The sequence below is a fragment of the Rhinolophus sinicus genome, chromosome 8, assembly GCF_057876585.1.
Source record: "Rhinolophus sinicus isolate RSI-liver-muscle chromosome 8, RSI-T2T, whole genome shotgun sequence".
Lineage (NCBI taxonomy): Eukaryota > Metazoa > Chordata > Mammalia > Chiroptera > Rhinolophidae > Rhinolophus > Rhinolophus sinicus.
Genome location: NC_142508.1, coordinates 17,362,010 through 17,376,261, shown reverse-complemented (window position 1 = coordinate 17,376,261; position 14,252 = coordinate 17,362,010). Strand labels below are relative to the sequence as shown.

At 45.7% G+C, this 14,252-nt stretch overlaps 2 protein-coding genes across 3 annotated transcripts; both read left to right on the top strand.

The window, feature by feature from the left end:
• Nucleotides 1-1,972: 1,972 nt before the first annotated feature.
• HILPDA (hypoxia inducible lipid droplet associated) lies at nt 1,973-2,846 on the top strand. The gene is given in 2 exon segments (XM_019751677.3): nt 1,973-2,123; nt 2,126-2,846. Coding segments are annotated over 2 exon segments (189 nt in total). The 3' UTR covers nt 2,164-2,846.
• Nucleotides 2,847-2,994: 148 nt separating this feature from the next.
• GARIN1A (golgi associated RAB2 interactor 1A) lies at nt 2,995-14,238 on the top strand. 2 transcript variants are annotated; one of them, XM_074315633.2, is made up of 5 exons: nt 2,995-6,261; nt 9,613-9,797; nt 10,650-10,899; nt 13,217-13,335; nt 13,872-14,238. In XM_074315633.2, exons 1-5 carry the CDS (start codon nt 6,187-6,189, stop codon nt 14,068-14,070), a joined length of 828 nt encoding a protein of 275 aa, XP_074171734.2. In that variant the 5' UTR covers nt 2,995-6,186; the 3' UTR covers nt 14,071-14,238. The 2 variants fall into 2 exon arrangements, with proteins under 2 accessions (XP_074171734.2, XP_088656061.1); XM_088799935.1 differs by lacking the exon at nt 2,995-6,261 and adding an exon at nt 6,731-6,906.
• Nucleotides 14,239-14,252: the final 14 nt, after the last annotated feature.

The window sequence follows — 14,252 nt, the reverse complement described above, 5'->3', positions numbered from 1 at the left end:
ATGCTCCATCGGGTGCTGTCACAACAGAACATCTGCATTTCTTTGGGTTGGGAGGGAGATGATTACTTAGTAAGGTTTCCCAGCGTCCAAATCTGGGCATGTGGCTGGACTGGGAGCCTGCTACCGGTAGCTCTTTGGTTCAATCTGAAGGCATCCTTAAAAATCTCCTAGTGGCCACTTCTATACGATGAAACCAGGGTCAATAAGTGTAAAGTGACGTCCACGTGCAGTTAAGCACAGACACCAGGGCCAGATGAGTATTTCACATTTCCTTAAACAACGTTGACAAGCTCATAGAATTCAGAATGTATTTAATTAAATTAAACCTCGGGACTTGGAATGAGGGTGGGGGTGCTGTGTGCTATCTTGTTATCTCCGGAAAGTGAATCTTCTGGAAAGTCAGCTCTTCAGTGCCAGGAATGGAGAAAACGGGATAGAGGGTGGGGTGGGGTCTGATGCCCTTGGCCAATCTGTGCTTTGTTGAAATCTCTGGTGAAGGACCCATCCTCCGCTGCCCGGATTTCATCGCATCCAATATGAGGGTTGGGGCATCTCACGTATGTTTTTTACCGATTTGGTATGGGGGGGAAATGAACTTTCTGAATCCTTCCAAAGTTTCCTGCATCAGGCAAATGTAGTCAAAGGTAACACACGCCTTGTCCCACTGCTGACCTCACTGACTCAGAGACGCCTGGTGTGTGTCTTTTGAAACAGCTCAGATCACCAGCACTGCAGGCCGCCGGAGACCCCAGACCGCCCTCGCCTGGGGGCGGGGCCGCGAACGTGCTGCAGCGCGCGTGCGTACGGCCCGAATGCGCGTGCGCGTGCTCAGCTGCGCCACGGCTATAAGTGGGCGGCGCGCAGGGCCTTGCTACGTGTTCTACTGCGGACCGAGCTTTTGCCTTCTGAGCGCTGTTTGGTTTGCGACTTCTCGCTCTCCTTGGCTGACTTTCGTCCCGACTCCTGCACGACCCGCTGTTACAGCGAGCGGCCACTCCCGGCTACTCCTGGAGGTGAGCGGCCCTCTGGGCTTCCCCACTCCTTGCTCCATTTCCCGGGCTCCGTGCTGGGTCGGCCTTTCCTTCCCCGGCTGTAGCTGCGTCTCCGGGAGCTTGCCTCCTCATATTGTCCCTTCTCGGTCCCCACGCCGGCTCCCCAGCCTTGTTTTCTCCAGGGGTGGCCCTAATCAGGATCCACGTGGCCCACTCCATCCTCGCCAGTTCTGCCTTAGGCGTCCAAAGCATTCTTAGTATCTCCTTCCTATCACTGCGCTTGACTTGTGTGTGTAGAAACTGCCTGTTTTCTTGCCTGTCACCCATGGACTCTAAGCCCCAGGTGGCAGGGTTCTTGTCCACAGGGCCCCGTGTGGCCTGATTACCCTTCTGGGTGCTTTAGACATTGTTGGTAATCGGTATATTTGTTATGTAAATGAACGTGATAAATTTGACCCTTCGAATTATTTTGACATTCATAGTTTATGATTAACTTGAACCTGAGATGTAAGGGAGACTTCCAAGCAAGTTGCATACTCACGGGCATGTTCTTATATTCCCACTACCTGCCCAGCCCCCCAAAAAGACTTCACTTCAGGATAGTTTCTGGTCCCGGGACTGCGGCACAGGGAGTGCTTTGTACCTAGCAGGAGAAGTAAGTTTTTGCTTTTAAAAGAATTAGAAATTTTGAGGCATGCTCTTGAATTAGTCCAAGAAGCAAGAGTGGCTCTGCAGTTATGCAGTTCACAGTGTAAATATACTTGAGCTTCTGCTGTGAAAGAATATCCACGGGTCCCTGTGTCCATGGCTGGCTGGGCCTCTCCCTTAGCTCCATGGGAAGACAGAACGCTCAGGGCCAGATGCATGCATATCCCAAAAGTGTGTAGACTAACCTTGCTTCTCTTTCCTCAGGAGCCACAAACCTTCCAGAAGCAGAAGGCAGTTCCACTGCTGTACAAAGGAGTGGGATCCTTTCAGCCATGAAGCACATGTTGACCCTCTATCTCTTAGGTGTGGTGCTGGCCCTGCTTTCCATCTTCACTAGACTGATGGAGTCCCTGGGGGGCTTACTGGAGACCCCATCGCCTGCAGGCTCCTGGACCACCAGAGATCAGCTAGCCAGCACCGTGCCCCCAAGGGCCTTCCAGAACATCCATCCAGAAGGGTGTGAGAAGACCTCCCTCCACCGGTTGTAACCTTGGAGAACTGGCCTAACCCTTCCAGCCAGGTGTCCCAGTTCCCACGCAGGCAAACTCAGCCTCAGCGTTATCACAGAACTAACTGATGAGGCCCTTGAAAGGGCCCCTCCTCCATCTGGGTGCTTCTTGCTCTGGAAACAAGAGCCTGTTTTAATACACAGGTGTGAGTGGGTTGCCTATAGTTTTGGGATGAAGTGATCTCACGCTTTTCCCCAGAGTCTGCTGTATGTTTTGCTGTCCTTGGCAACGTGGCTCTGACCTCTCTTAGATGAGGGCTCGTGCTGCAACTTCAGCTGTTGGGAGATGATGATGTTTTCAACCCTCCTTCCTAAACATCTGCCAAGAATCCATTTGGACTTGGGTGTCTTATGGTCAGTTTCATTGGTGTTGAGCTTCTCATTCGTGTGATCTCTGTGTGTGGGTAACAGTTGAAGAGATATTTGGTTGGCTGTCGGCAGGTGGACGATGAGTGTTCAGTGTTCAGTTCTCATTGTTTTCCATTTTTAAGTCCTGCCTCCAACCGAGTGTGTAATGTGCGTAGATGGATCTGAAGGGGGCAGTAGGGTGACAAAGCCTGCTCAGGAGATGGGCATTATCGCCACCATGTGGCTTCAGTGACTTTTTCTAATGAAATAAAGTTGCATATATATTTCCACCATGTGTCATGTTGACTTCTGCCCTTGAAATGAGTGGTTCGGGAAGGGTCTTCATTCATAGAGCTGAAGTTTAACATCTTAAAACCGTGGAGCAGAAAATGCTGAAAACACTTTGTTTATAAAACATAAATGAATCTCTGAATTTGGAGGCAGGGCCAGTTGGGTCTGCCCTGCATCCACCAGTTGTCTGAGCCTTGATCAAGACTGTTACAGTCCCCTCTTGACTGTCCGCCTCTAAAGAAAAAGAAAAATGATTATTTCTTCCAGCCCCTTCACTTTCAGTCTTGGGGAAAGAGGGCTATCAGTCCAGTAGGCCTTGGCTTTTTCCTTCTGTACTTTTATCTACCAGAATGACTACTCAGTTCAGCTTGTTCTCCAGATCAGCTGGTAAAATGTCCATATCTCAAATGATTGTTTCTGTTTGTTCCCAGATCTTAGCAGCTTGGCCTTTTCACAGAAATGGAGAGTTTTTCTTCATCCACCACCCCTCCATCCAATGCTCCCTCCTCTGTTGAAGCGTATCCCCTCCTCTGCCTATGGGAATACAGGCATACCTCAGAGCGGGTTGGGTTCCAGACCATTGCAATAAAGTGAATATAACAATGAAATGAGTCATGCATTTTTTGGTTTCCCAGTATATATAAAAGTTCTATGTACACTATACTGTAATCTACTAAATGTTCAATAACATGTCTAAAAATGTATATACCTTAATGAAAAAATACTTTATTGCTGAAAAATACTAACAGTCTGAGCTTTCAGCAAGATCACAATCTTTTTGCTGGTAGAGGGTCTTGCCTCGATGATGAAAACTCGATATCTGCGAAGTACAATAAAATGAGGTATGTCTGTATTCACACTCTCATCTTGGTGTGCACATCATTTTATATATGGTGAGTTTACTTTTGTCAAAGGGTAAGAACGGAGCATGGTATCCTCTGCTAAACCAGTCTTGCCTCCTGAGTGTTCTTAAGCGCCACTACCTTAGAAGCCAGTGATTTGGGCAACATTTGTGGTAGTCCTGTGGTAGTCGTTAGTGCTGTTTATCAAGTATTTCCAACTTCCAACCTTCTGGTCCCTGGTCCTTTGTGGTCAGCTGGGTTTATGTGACTCATCTTTTGGTAGCATAGTACTCAAAAATATAGTTGGTTTTTTATCTCTGATTCAGGCAGTTTCATGTATGAGTAGGTGTCCTTTTCTAGATGTATTTCTTAAATTTGATACATTTTCTCATTCAGGTGCCTCTTGGACTAAATTGAGGGTTTGGTGAACTTTCAAATAGAGAGCTGAACCTTAAGTCCCTTTCCCAAGCAGTTTAATTGAAATGGTTTACTGGGGGCTACAACCATAAGGAGGTCTTTGTTCCAAGACAATTTAACCTGCTGGGAGGTTTCAACAACAGATGTGATGGCCATACCATAGTTTTGATCTTTCCTATGAGTAAGATGACCAAGTGTCTCTGTTTGCCTGGCAGGGGATTTCCTGGGATGCAGAATTTGGGGTGCTAAAACTGGGACAGTTCTGGGCAAACCAGGACAGTCACCCTACCTACACAGCTGAATTTGAATTGGTGTTTGTCATTCCAAACATTTCTCAATTTTATCTATTACCGGTTAAGAATGAGAAGCAGCTGCTCCTGTGAACCCTGCAAGTTCACTGGTTTCTGTAGTTTTTCTAGATCCCTTATGCCTGCTTGTGAGCTGGCCAGTTTCCCTCTTAGCTCATCTTGCAATGCTTTGGCAATGGCAACAGTATTCAATTCATGCAGCTAAAATTCTGTTCTTTGACTCTCTCCCAACTTACTAGATAAATTAGATTAAAGTATGTCTTCTAAGTTACTGCAGGCAACAGTGTTACCAAATACTCTGCTATTAGATAACAGTGGTTACCATCCAGCCTCCTAGAAGAGCTCTTTGCTGCCTTCCACATAAGTTAATGTCACATATAGTAGGGTTTTGTTCTGTTTTGTTTAATATGCAACACTGCCCCCTAGAGGCCAATATCAGTATCAGTCAAGGTTGGGTTACATTGCAGCAACAAGCCCTAAAATCTCAGTTGCTTAAAACAATTGCCTAAGGATGGCCTCCTAAGAAGCAGAACGGGGCTTAATCAAGGGAATTGCGTTCGCTTTCATCACACCTGCTCAGTGGAACAACACAATCAGTCTGCTGTGTCTCCCAGTTTTGCCCCTTACTGCGTTTATTCTGTCTCTGTTTCACCATTATGTATTAGACGTGGTGGAACATGGCTTGTCTTTTTAGTTTACAGATCTCCATCTCAAGCCATATCTGAAACTGGTATAGAAACTATTGTGCATCATTCAGATTCTTGAATTTGAACTTGATATTGTGTCTAAAGGGAATTCTTGAGTTGCCTCCTTTGGGGGAGAGATGGTGAATGTATTCCACCTGAAGGAGACAGAGTGAGATGAATGATTATTGACTAGAAGGTCATTAGTGGTCATCAGTAATATTCTCCAAATATTTCTGCCCTTGCTTTCCAGGCACGTGATAGAATTGCACTTCCTGACACTTTTGTGGTTGGATGGGGCCACGGATTAGTTCTGGCCAGTGAGTTATGAGTAGAAGTGACTCGTATCAATTCTTGCTTGGAGCATATGTGCTTAAGCACTGGTTGAAAAACCTCTAAAACTCTCTTTTTCCTTCCACCCCTGTGAGCAGCAATGCTCCAAAAGGAACTGTTCCATTAGTGTAGGTCCTGGAGTGGGCATGCCGTGGAGTGGAGCCCTCAACTGATCCCTGATGAACATGCGGAGAGATAAACCTCTGCTGTGTTAAGCTCCTTTGGTTTGGGGTCTTTTGTTACTGCAGCATAACTTGGCCTATCCTGACTGATACATTGCTTACAGCACCTACTGGTACCAGGCATTGACTAAGATCTCATAATTACCAACCTCAGATAACACACATAAGATAGTAGGGGGAGAAGCATGTAAACAGATAAATAATGTTTCATGGTTCTATGATAGAAATATATGTACAGGACAGTGGGTACATGAAGTTATTTGCAGGCAGGAGGTGGCTGTTAAGGAAAAGTTTCTTAGAGGATTTGAATTTTTAAAAATGAATAGATGGTCAAGTTAGGAGTTTCCCACCAGAGTGAACAGTGAGCAAGGGCATGGAGATGAGCCTACGCACAGCATATTTAGAAAACTCCAAGTACGAGTTTTAAGTCCCTATGGATTATTAGCTTGAGGCCTTAACTCTGGTGCCATCTTTTCATTTTACTACAGAGGAAACAAGGAAACTCAGTGACTTTAACAATATCATTGAACTAATTGGTGGTTGATTCCCAGGATGCAGCCCTTTTTTCAACATCATGATTTGTTTTCTCTTTCAAGGACTCTTCAAAATGCAGCACAATGTATCAATAATGAGCTGTTTCACCCCTGAGGTAATTGATATGTGGGTACAAGTCACACTTACAGAGAAAGTTTGTGGGAAGCCTCACTGTGGGGGGAGGAGCGAAGGCTGTGGGTTTCCTGAGGGCCGTCCTTGCTGTTCTGGCCAGCTCACTGCCGTCTTGGCATAATCTTGGAAGGAGTCATTTTCCACATGTCCGTGGGGGGGATTGAGTGGAAAATGGAATATGCTCCATTACTGCGAGTTTGTAGCGAGTGGCAAAGGGAGAGAAAAACCCTGTTCCTCCCTACTCCTTTCTTTCCTCTTCTTTTTTCCTTTCCTGTTGTTGCCATCACATTCCTTGATGTCATTCCTGCCATTGTGAGCCAGCAGGCCCTCCGGGACTAGAGGACAGCCCGCAAGTCATGAGGGGAGGTGGAGCTGTGGAGGTGGGGGGGGCAGTGGTCACACCAACACCTTGGAGTGGGGCTGGGTCTGCGTGGAGCCCCAGGGATGGTCCCCAGCCCATTCTTCCCAAGAACCAATGAGTAAAATTAGGGGCCTCCCACCTGAGGTCAGGGAACCAGGCCCTGGAGTGGAACTTGGGGTGGAAGATGGCCTTCTTTGTAAACTGATTCACTCTCCAGAATTCAACTTGTTCTCTGACTCGGTGGTGTTTGAAAGCAACTTTATCCAGGTACCCTTGTGCAGCTCAGAGCCAGCTCTCTGTCCCTTTCGAAAATCTGTTCCCAGGGGTTGGTCCAAAAATGCTGTGGCCTTTTAAAGCCCTGGGGAGGAAAAAGCCACTCCAGTTAGAAAAACAAGAGGGTCTGGGTCGCAGGTTCACCTGTTTGTACTTATATCATGATGGGGTTCCCTGCAGGTCATATATGCTTTAAGGAAAAGACTATATATACCCTGCAAAAGGAGACAGCAGAGCTCACTATTCAGAAAGGGTCCATAGACACCCTCCTGGAGCCCCTAGTCCAAACTGCCTGGTTAGAGGAGGTGAAAGTGACTGTCAGAATGCCGGCTCTGAAATCCAACCTCCTCTCTCTCAGACCGTTTAGAAACAGGTGTTGTGGAGAGCAGGCCCCTGGAAAAATTGTCCTTGCCTAGATTCTACGATCCCCAAAAGGGTGGTGATATGACCGAGGGGAGTGAGCATTTGTGGCCTGGGGAGCATGGAGCCGCTGGGAGTGTGGGTCGGTCATTTCAATACATAGGACATCTTCCCAAGGTTGCTGCCCTCCTCCCCCTTGTGGTCTGGCTGGAATCTGTGCACCTGTGCTCCTTTGCAGGTATGGCATAACCAGTTAGTCAGCAAGCTGTGTGCGGGGGCAGGAGAAGCAAAGAGGGATCAGAGAGTGTCCCTGGCCAAGAAGCTTAGGAATCTGTAGGTTTTGAGAACATGCTACAAAATAGTAACTGTCTAGGAATGGTTTGGACCAGCTGATCCCTAAAGCATGACTAGAGAGGGCGGGGCTAGGGAGCTCACAGCACTTTCTGGACTTTGGCAGTTGAAGAAGTCTTTCCAGAAGGCGGGGTCTCAAGCCATTCTTTGAGGTATTGCTGAGATGTTGGTAAGTGTAAGAGCAGGGGAGGGCATTCCAAGCAGAGGGACTTCAAGTATCTGAGGGAAGGCAGGAGGCTGGAATGCACAGGACGAGACTGCAGTCAAGAATCCATTCGATGGAGTCCAAAATCGTTAGGAGTTACAGGAGAAAGAGTGGGAACATTTGAGGTGGCACTGGGCTTAACGGGGAGATCTCTTCACAGAGCAGTGAGCTACTCTCTGCTGAAGCCCCCAGATTTCAGAGAGTTTGTTCATGGCTCTGGGTGCTCCATGGTCCCCAGGCAGCTGCATGGTGGGGTGATCCGCTGGCAACCGGCAGGGATGTGCTCATTCCTGACACACTCGGTGGAGAAGGAGCAGTAACATTGAAAATTCAGACTCGGGATCCCAAATTCTGGGCATTTCTATTTGGGTGCGATGTTTTGGCAAGAGGTTTATTCTCCTAGTGTGTTCTCTTCAGCCTAATGTTGAAACTGTTTCAATTCTCTGAATGGACAGTAAGGAAACTCAGGCTGTGCCAGGGATGGGGAAGCCTGCCTGCTGCAGTTGACCCACAGCAGAGTTCAAGTTCACTCCAAACGATCCAGCCAGCCCACGTAGTTGGTAGTTCTGTAGTTCCGCTGCTCCCTCTCTCCTCTCCTCTCCCCTCCCCTCACCATCACTGCCATCAGCTCCAAGCAGCACCACCCACAAGCATTTATTTAGCACTTACTTTCAGTATGTGCCCCCTCTGCTGTGTCGTGGATAGGAGTTTCATTCCACAGCAAGGGCTCTGAGAAATGTCTACTTTTAAAAAATCAAAATTCACTTTTCTTGGAGCACCGTCTGGTCAGGTTTGTGGGAACTTAAATTTCCATCATTCCTGGAGCTTTCCCCTTGCCCCCAGTTCCCTCACAGGCTGCAAAATGGTCCTGATGGTCTTACAAAGTCCAGAACACTTGGAGAAAGCCCTCTGGTCTTGGGGACCTAGGGGTCACCTCTCGGATGTTCCTTACCCTGGTCCCTGTGGTTCCTCACAGATGCTTCTCTGTCTACCCTGGAGTGTGAGATGGGGGTGTCTTAGCTGGGGTACTGCTCCCAACTGTGTCAGGCATCCAGTCTCCCTGTCCTGCCACGACACCCGGGCGCTGCAAGAAAACAGGTCCTTATGACACTCAAGACCCAGCAACAAGCCAGGCTCTCCCTCATCTTGGAGGAAGCAAACATCCCTCAAGTTGGGCTACCTGGGTCTTCCCCATTCCACAACTCTTTCCTCACTCTCCTCCCCTTCTGGAACTTTCTTCACACAATCTCCCTTCCAGACCATTAGTAACCTGTGCTGGCTTCTTCTACCCTAGCATGGAGGAATACAATTTCAGTGTCACTCAGCTTTTTCTTATTAGGTTGCTGCAAAAGTTATTGCGGTTTTTGCAATTATTATTTTTTTTATTGATTTTTATTAAGCTGTTTATTAAGAAAAAAAAGACTCGGAAAGAACCTTTGATTCTCCTCCTTGCTGCCTGAGAGATTCAGATTTTTTGCAATTATTTTTAACCTTTGAAACCGCAATTACTTTTGCACCAACCTAATACTAGTGCATCCTTTTCAAGTTCAATAACGCAGAGGACATGAAGAAGGGCAACATGGCGTTCCTATTGCCAATGAGCTCATCTATTTGGGGGACCCACAAAGAGGATGGACGCAGGTCCTGGCCGGTGTCCCACACACGTGTCAGAAGCACCGGTGCTCCCAGTTCATCACCAAGTTGAAGTGGCCCTTTCTAGCCCCTGTGTCCTTCCACCCTTGTCGTCTGCGTCTTTGACCCATATACCTGGGTCTGACTTCTAGGTCACTAAGCTCGAGAACTGGATGGATGTCTGTGAAGCATCGACCACTGTGATCCTTGGGGTGACCTCCTCGGTGCCATCCTTGCCACTCCCCAACGTCCTCCTCATGGCCAATGTCACCTGGCCCCAAGGTCCATTTTCCACCTGGAGAAAACCGGGCTGTGCACCAGTCGTCACTCTCAGGAGGTAAAGAAAGGCCTCAGGGAGGTACCAGAAGGGGTGGGGTGACTGACTGCATGGTTTTGCAGGCGGACTTCAGATGAAAAGAAAGGACAGTGTTCCTTGGTGTGTAAACTATGTAGGACCTCATTCATTCCTTCATGTGACAAATATGTATTTAGTATCTACATGTCCCAAGCACTGCGCTTGGTGTTGTGGGTGGAGCACCCGTCCCTGCCTCAGCCTAGTTTTTGAGGATCGTGGGTTCTTTTTTTCATTTTGTCAATTTAGACTTAGGGGGTTTAAAAAAAAAAAAAGAAGGTGATGGGTACAAAAGTCAAATGGGATTATGAGGTGTTGAGATTGGAAAAAAAAAAAAGTGGATGTATAGGAGACATCCATCCTTCTCCTTACTCCTTCAGCCGCTTTTAACACAGTTAATCAGGATACAGAGGGCAGAAGGGGACCTGGAAAGGGAGTCAGAAAACCTTAGTTCCAGTTCCTACTTAAGGAGAGCCAAACTTGGGCAAATCACTTAGCGTCTCTGAGCCTCCGTTTCAAAATCTGTAAAATGCAATTCATAATACTTATCTTTCCTCCATCAAAGGATTGTGGTGAGAATAACATGAGGTATTATACACCAAAAGTCAGCCATTGTTATTCACGTGGGCAGATTCTTTAACAACTAAGGCCCTGAACATCAGAGAAGAGTCAGTCTTAGTAATCATTCCCATTCTCAGACCACACGCTCTCTCCTTTGGGCATCCCCTGAGCAGAGGGGGAAACCAGGTGAAGTAGAGCCAAGCTCTAGGTAGGCATCAGTGAGGTTGATTCAAATCCTGAGCTCCTCCATTATGCAAATTTCCTGATTGTGTCCAGGATTCTACCCCTGAAGTATGTGGAGCTGAAAATCTATGACCGGCTCCAACGCATCCTGAGAGTTAGAACAGTGACTGAAAAGACCTACTACCTGAAGCTCCACGAAAAACACCCAGAGGCTGTGTTTCAATTCTGGATCCGCTTGGTGAAAATTCTGCAGAAAGGGCTGTCCATCACCACCAAAGACCCGAGAATCCAGTTCAGTCACTGCCTGGTACCCAAGATATCCAGCAACTCCACCGAAACATCAGTAAGTGAGGCCGTCCTACCAAGATCTGTAGAGCGCGGGGGCGGGGGTATCAGAGGCATAGCCCTTCCTTAGGATTGATGGCTATTGTGTCATGGGGGGACGAGCAGACTTCATTTTCATGTCAGTGATGCATACACCAAATCGAGCTCTACAAACATAAAATGCAAATTAATTTAGTTTTCCTAAAAAAGAACAATAAACTATTCAACTCATTAAAAAATTCCTTTGCGCTTTTTTTTTCAGTTTTGTAAAAGAATAATGCTCACTGAACCAAATCAGAAAAATCACTCCCATTTCTCTTTAGCTCCAAGCAATCACTTTGGCTTCTTCTACCCTAGGATGGAGGACTACAATTTCAGTGCCACTCAGCTTTTTCTTACTAGCACATCCTTTTAAAGTTAGATAATGCAAAGGACATGAAGAGTGGCAACATGGCGTTCATATTGCCAATGAGCTTGTCTATTTGGGGAAACCCACAAAAAGGATGGATGCAGGTCTTGGCCAGCCCAGTGTCCCACGCACATGTAAGAAGCACAGGTGCTCCAAGCTTCTTTTTCATTTTAAATTAATTTTTTAAATTAAAGTTTTCTTCTACTCTTTTAATTTTTAATTTATATTTTTGAGGACATTATATATATATATGTATATATATATATATATATATATATATTACATATATATATAAATCATAAGTGTCTGGATGCTGATGGTAACCATTTTTAGTACCTCTTGTAATTGCAGAAGTCAAACGTGACTTGTATTCATCTTTTGTTATCGGTATATATATTATTACAATTTTAATCATTTTTTTCCTTAAAATGTGTGTGTGTGTGTATGTATATATACACACACATACACATTTCTGAATGTTGCTTTCTTTTCATTTACATTATATCATAATGTAAGATTTCCTAAAATCTTGAGAAATTTTTCCATTTCTTTTAGAAGGTCTTTGCACACATCGTTTTGATAATTTCATGCCATTCAGTTGTATGAATGAATGAAAATTTACTTCAGCATTCCTCGAATATAAAACATTTAGAGTTGTTTCTAAATTCTCATTATTGTAAATGATGCTAAAACCATCATTTATATGCATTGCCTACAGTTTTGATTGTTTTCTCAGAGTAGATTTTTAGAAGTGGAATTCAAAGGGTATGGACATTTTTAAAGCTCTTGATACATATTGCAAGGTTATTTCCAGAAAGTTCACATCAAATTATACTCTCTCTAATAATATAAGCATGTCTGTGTCACTGTATCCTTATCATAATTGAAAAGTATGAATTTTAATAAATTTTCTAATAATGATAAGTTAAAAAGTGGTATCTCTGATTTCCAATGAATTTGAACATTGTTACTTTTTTTTCCTTTTTGCACTGTCTATTGTGTTCTTTGGCCATTTTTCTGTCAGCAGCCTTGTGTTTTTCTAAATTGATTTATAAAATAAAGCTTTTTATGCATCAAGAATTTTAACCCTTTTTTAAAAAAGATTTTCTAGGGGGAAGGGGAACAGGACTTTATTGCGGAACAATGTGTACTTCCAGGACTTTTTCCAAGTCAAGTTGTTGTCCTTTCGATCTTAGTTGAAAGGCGCAGCTCAGCTCCAGGTCCAGTTGCTGTTGTTAGTTGCAGGAAGCACAGCCCACCATCCCTTGTGGGAGTCGAGGAATCAAACCAGCAACCTTGTGGTTAAGAGGCCACTGGCCCATGTGGGAATCCAACTGGCAGCCTTCAGCATTAGGAACACAGAGTTCCAACCACCTGAGCCACCTGGACAGCCTGAATTTTAACCCTTTAATCACAAGTTTTTGAAAGTATTTCCCCCAAGGATTTGCTTTTCCCTTTCAGTTTATTTAAGGCTTTTTTTTTTTTTTAAATCTTTATTCTGACACACAGAAGGCCTTCCCAGGACCTGCTTAGGGTAGAAGCACAGGAAGGAAAAGCTTGATAAATTAGATTTCCTAAAATCTTGAGATTTCGGACTCTAAACACTTTCCTTCTCTCATTTAAGCTTTGTACTTTAGGTATGCCATCCCTGACTTCGAAAGTCAGCTTTTATAATGCTACTGCCCTGGTTTGTAAAGTTCAGATGTGGAGCTCTGGATAGAGTAGCCCCAGCAGCCCATCAGAGAGAGGAAGTGATTCTGCCGGGAGCCCCGTTTTGGTCTGATGATTCTGGGGCTTCATGTTTAAGGAACAGGTTCCCAGAGCTGAGCTGGAAGACTCACATGAGTTCCTTCACGTTCTGGCCTGAAGAGGTCAAGAACTACCAGGGAGCCAACCTGGTCATCTGACTGTAAATTTCTCCATCCAGCCTGAAAGCAGCCTCCCGTCGTCCTCCCAGCCCAGCGAAAACTGCATGCTGTTAGCAGCTGAGCAGACCAGTGGCAGTCTCTTCGATTTCTCAGGAAAGGCCCAGCTCACAGCAGACAGGTGGGTCCTCCGTGCACTGCAGGTAGCTCTCATGCCCCCTCCTGCAGCATAGAACCATGGGTAGGGTCAGGGGTTTTTTTTTTATATCAAGTGGTTGTGATTTTTAAGAAGGTGTTATTGTTTTGGAGAACGTCTTAAGGTTTTCTTCGCACTTATTATGCTAACTCCAGGCAGGTTATGGGGGGGGGGGGGCATCAGGCAGCTCCCGGTGGGTTTAGATTTTGCCTTTGAGTCATAACACTTTAGGTTTTCAACCCATGAAAGCCATTTGGGGGAGTGTCTGTTCCACCTCAGTTGAGCAGGACTTAACTCCAGCCTCCCTCCTGCCTGGCTTTCTTCACTCAAGTCATTCTTAGGTACATCATACCATGTATATGTATTGTCACTGCCAGCCATTTCCACATTCACATTTGTGTTCAAGGCACTCATGCTGGAAAAGACATAATTAAAAAGCAGTTTTTAAATTAGATCTTTTAACAGTTCTTTCCTTTTCTTTTATTGCTTTCAATGACCCCGAAATTCCTGGGTTCCAACAGAAACACCGACACTGCCATTGAAATCTACGATTCCAGCAGCTACAACAAGACACCCTCACCAGTGGCATCTCCAGTCAACTTGACTATACCCATGAGGGCCGCCTTGAGCCACAGCCTCTGGGAACAAGAGAATCCAGATGAGTGCTTCCTGCAGGCTCCTGCAGCCAGTTCCCTAGGAGAGAACTTGTTGGGACCCTGACACCTAGCAAAACAGGGTGGTCTTGTGTGTGCATGGGTTACAACCTCCTATAAAGCTGTTTTCCCACTGTGGGCCAAATGACCATGGGAGAGGTAAGATGGTGTTTGTAGCAAGGTGCTTCTATACTTTCACAGATGAACCTCCAAGTGAGTTCCTAATTGTTGTAGGTTGTGTTGTGGGGC